The sequence below is a fragment of the Arachis stenosperma genome, chromosome 1 (genome assembly GCF_014773155.1).
Source record: "Arachis stenosperma cultivar V10309 chromosome 1, arast.V10309.gnm1.PFL2, whole genome shotgun sequence".
Lineage (NCBI taxonomy): Eukaryota > Viridiplantae > Streptophyta > Magnoliopsida > Fabales > Fabaceae > Arachis > Arachis stenosperma.
This window is the reverse complement of record NC_080377.1, coordinates 115,037,959-115,041,366: the sequence shown is the minus strand read 5'-3', so window position 1 is coordinate 115,041,366 and position 3,408 is coordinate 115,037,959. Positions and strand designations below refer to the sequence as shown.

The following is a 3,408-nucleotide window of genomic DNA, read 5'->3' as shown; positions in this document are numbered from 1 at the left end:
GTCTTTCATGATCACACTGCTCGAATGGGAGTCAATATTTGTGATGTCTTGGTTTAGTGGGAGTTTATTTTATGCTATATGTTCTATGACATATATTGAATTATTTTTCTACAGAATTAAGTTGATGGTTTATTTCATGTTATGTGAAATGTTCATTTTGCAATATTTGTTTTGTGTTTGATCTCAATAAAGTTGGACCAGCTGGAAATAGACACGCGTGAGATCACTTGGCATGTAATTTCCATATTACTCATCCAAATTTGATCTATGTCGTTAAGTATATTAGGATGGTGATTGTCGTGGTTTAGTCACGACATTAATGTGATAAAAGTTGCGGTAGTTCCATATCTAATGTCTGAGACAGACCAAATTGTTAAAGTAATGAGAGAAATAGCATTCAGATGCGTACACAAAGTTTATAAGGTGTGATTATGTCAAGAAAGAATATATGTATAGTCCAAGTGGAAGATTGTTAGGAAATTATTTTAATTCTTAACTTGTTTGTGGGCAATACATATATTAATTATAATCACAAATTATACTATTTCAAATTAAATTACTTATATAATGGTGATCTCATTTATTGTTATAAATGCTAATTGAATAAGTCATTATTACTTTTGATTTGGAATTAAATGAGAATAAAACTAGATATTATCTTTTGTTCCTTAGATAATTATCTTTTGAATTTTAGATATATTATCTTTTGGACTTTAGATACTATTTTATTTGGGCTCTAGGGTTTAATGTGTGCCATGCTCAAATATACATAGTACCTTTAGGGTTTCGGTCCCCAATATACCAAAGCTGCCTTTATTGCTCTTTCCCCATCAAAAGAGTTGCAGTTCAGCCACCTAAAAATACAGTAGGCTTTGGTTGAGGAAGATCGAAAGAATTACAAAATCCAAACTCTTTTAATCATAATTCATGTTTATGAATTCAGGTACATTTTTGCATATATATAATCTTTGGGCTGAGAAAATTCCAACAATAATAGTCTAATATATCTTATTTTATTTCTTTGTATTTCCATTTTAGGTCAAATATATATATATATATATATATATATATATATATATATATATATATATTTGACCTTATTATATTGTCACATAAAAAATAATGGCAGTAGTTTGCATGGATGAGCTAATATGTTATACTCTTATATATCCATGCTCAGGCACGGACCCACTAAGGGTGTGTGTGGTTCAAAGATTAAATTTTATTACTAGGAATGTTATTCCTAGGAATATAATACCTAGGAATAAGATTACTTGGAATAGAAGATACCTATGTTTGTTTATAAAATTTAATGTCTTGGAATGTTATGTAATAATCCTAGGAATGAATAAATTTTTGTTTGGTTGAGTTTAAATTTCTTGGTCATATTATGTAATATGTCAAAATTACCCTTACTCATTCAAATTAAATTATTAATGACTAAAAATTAAATATAAAGCTATTAAATATTATTTTTTACACTGTTTTTTTAATTTACAAAATATCTCTAATAATAAATTTACTAAAATACCCCTAATAATAAATATGTTTAGCTAAAATTATTATTGATTCTAATTTTTTTTAGAATTTACTAAAATACCCCTAATATCAAATACCTTTAGCTAAAATTATTTATTGATTCTAATTTTTTTAAATTTACTAAAATACCCTTAATATTAAATATGTTCAAATAAAATTATTATTGATTCTATTTTTTTTAAATTTATCAAAATACCCCCAATATCAAATATCTTTACTTAAATTATTATTGATTCTAAATTTCACTTAATAATATGTTTAATTAAAATTATTACTTTTTTTACATTTTGAATTTACAAAAATACTTCTAATAAAAAATTTACTAAAATACCCTTAATAAAAATATATTTAATTAAAATTATTATCGATTCTAATCTTTTCAAATTTACTAAAATACCCCTAATAACAAATATATTTAATTAAAATTAACATTATCACAATTAAATTCACTAAAAAAACATTACTATTACCCAAGTGAAAGTTACAAAGAAGTCTCAAAAGTAAAAAATTACTTGCACTAATAAGCATACATGCACAACTCTTAGACAAGAACACAAACACAAACAAAATGAAATCAATGTTACGACAAACAACCTCACACAGAGAAAAATTATTACAATTATCGAGCGTGATGTCTTCTCCTCCATTGGTTCCACATTTCTTGTGCAAGTTGATCTCTCCATCTACCCCAAGCATCACTCGTTTCAATATGGTGGATCGTCTCACCATCTACTCCAAGTATATTTTGATCTTCTATCTCATCAATAGGATCCACAACCATCACTCTTCTAATATGATTATGCAAAAGGCAACAAGCAGTTATAATTCTTCCTTGAGTCTTAATAGGATAAAATGATCTTCCCCTCAAAATTTCCCATCTTGCTTTCAATACTCCAAATGCCCTTTCAATGACATTCCTAGCTTGTGAGTGTTTCATATTAAAAAACTCTTGGGCTGTACTAGGTTGATTATGTGGATTAAACTCACTCAAATGATATTTTTGTCCTCTATAAGGTGCCAAAAATCCTTCACAATTCATATATCCAGCATCACATAAGTAATAATGACCTAGTGTGACATACACAATTGAACAAAATTAATGAAAGATCAAATGGTTACTTTGATAACATATTAAAGTCTCAATAAAATACCTTGGGGAACACTAAACCCATTGCGAAATAGTGCATCTCGCAATACCCTAGAATCCGCAGCTGAACCCTCCCAACCCGCCAGTACGTAGATAAATTGCATATCAGGAGCAACCACTCCAAGCACATTGGTTGTTATGTCACTTTTTCTGTTTCGATATCTAGGCTTGTCAGCCTCAAGGACATTGACTTTGATATGAGTACCATCTAAGGCTCCTAGGCAATCCTAAAATCCAAAACAAAGATCAATTAACTCAATCCTAAAGAACACCAACCATATGAGATTTAATAACATTAGCAAAATAAATTACCTTAAACCATTTCCATCGTTCATCCATTCTATCCTGGCTAAATGGTTGAGGTTTCTTCAGTAAAAGATTATGACATCTCAAAATAGCAAGCAATACATCATTAAACCTCCTACTAATTGTTTCTTCAGATCTCACAAATTGTCTCTTTATTACTCTAATTTTGACGTCATGTGCTATAATATGTAAAAACATGGCAACCATTTCTTCCACACCCATATTCCTACTTGGTTCTAACCTTCCAACCCTTTTAAGCATGTTACACAATGCATGAAAAGCACATCTATCCATTCTTGTGTTTTCTATACATGCTAGATCACTAAAATAAATAATTCTATCAACACTAACATCTCTTATTACTTGCCTACTATAACTATCATTCCATTTTCTTTTCTTTTTTTTCAATTGCAATA

General features: G+C 28.7%; 1 protein-coding gene across 1 annotated transcript; it reads right to left on the bottom strand.

The window, feature by feature from the left end:
• Positions 1-2,158: 2,158 nt before the first annotated feature.
• Positions 2,159-3,190, bottom strand: LOC130983761 (protein ALP1-like). The gene is made up of 3 exons (XM_057907554.1): positions 2,999-3,190; positions 2,691-2,913; positions 2,159-2,607 (listed from the first exon to the last, which is right to left on the bottom strand). The coding sequence occupies exons 1-3, from the start codon at positions 3,188-3,190 to the stop codon at positions 2,159-2,161; spliced, it is 864 nt and encodes a 287-aa protein (XP_057763537.1).
• Positions 3,191-3,408: the final 218 nt, after the last annotated feature.

Bases quoted from the DNA above. Each gene is read 5' to 3' on its own strand.
- LOC130983761 (XM_057907554.1), bottom strand. From the start codon at position 3,190: ATGTTTTTACATATTATAGCACATGACGTCAAAATTAGAGTAATAAAG. The intron at 2,914-2,998 runs GTAATTTATTTT...TTTGGATTTTAG, and splicing joins AACGATGGAAATGGTTTAAG to GATTGCCTAGGAGCCTTAGA. The intron at 2,608-2,690 runs GTATTTTATTGA...ATGTCACACTAG, and splicing joins TGGGTTTAGTGTTCCCCAAG to GTCATTATTACTTATGTGAT.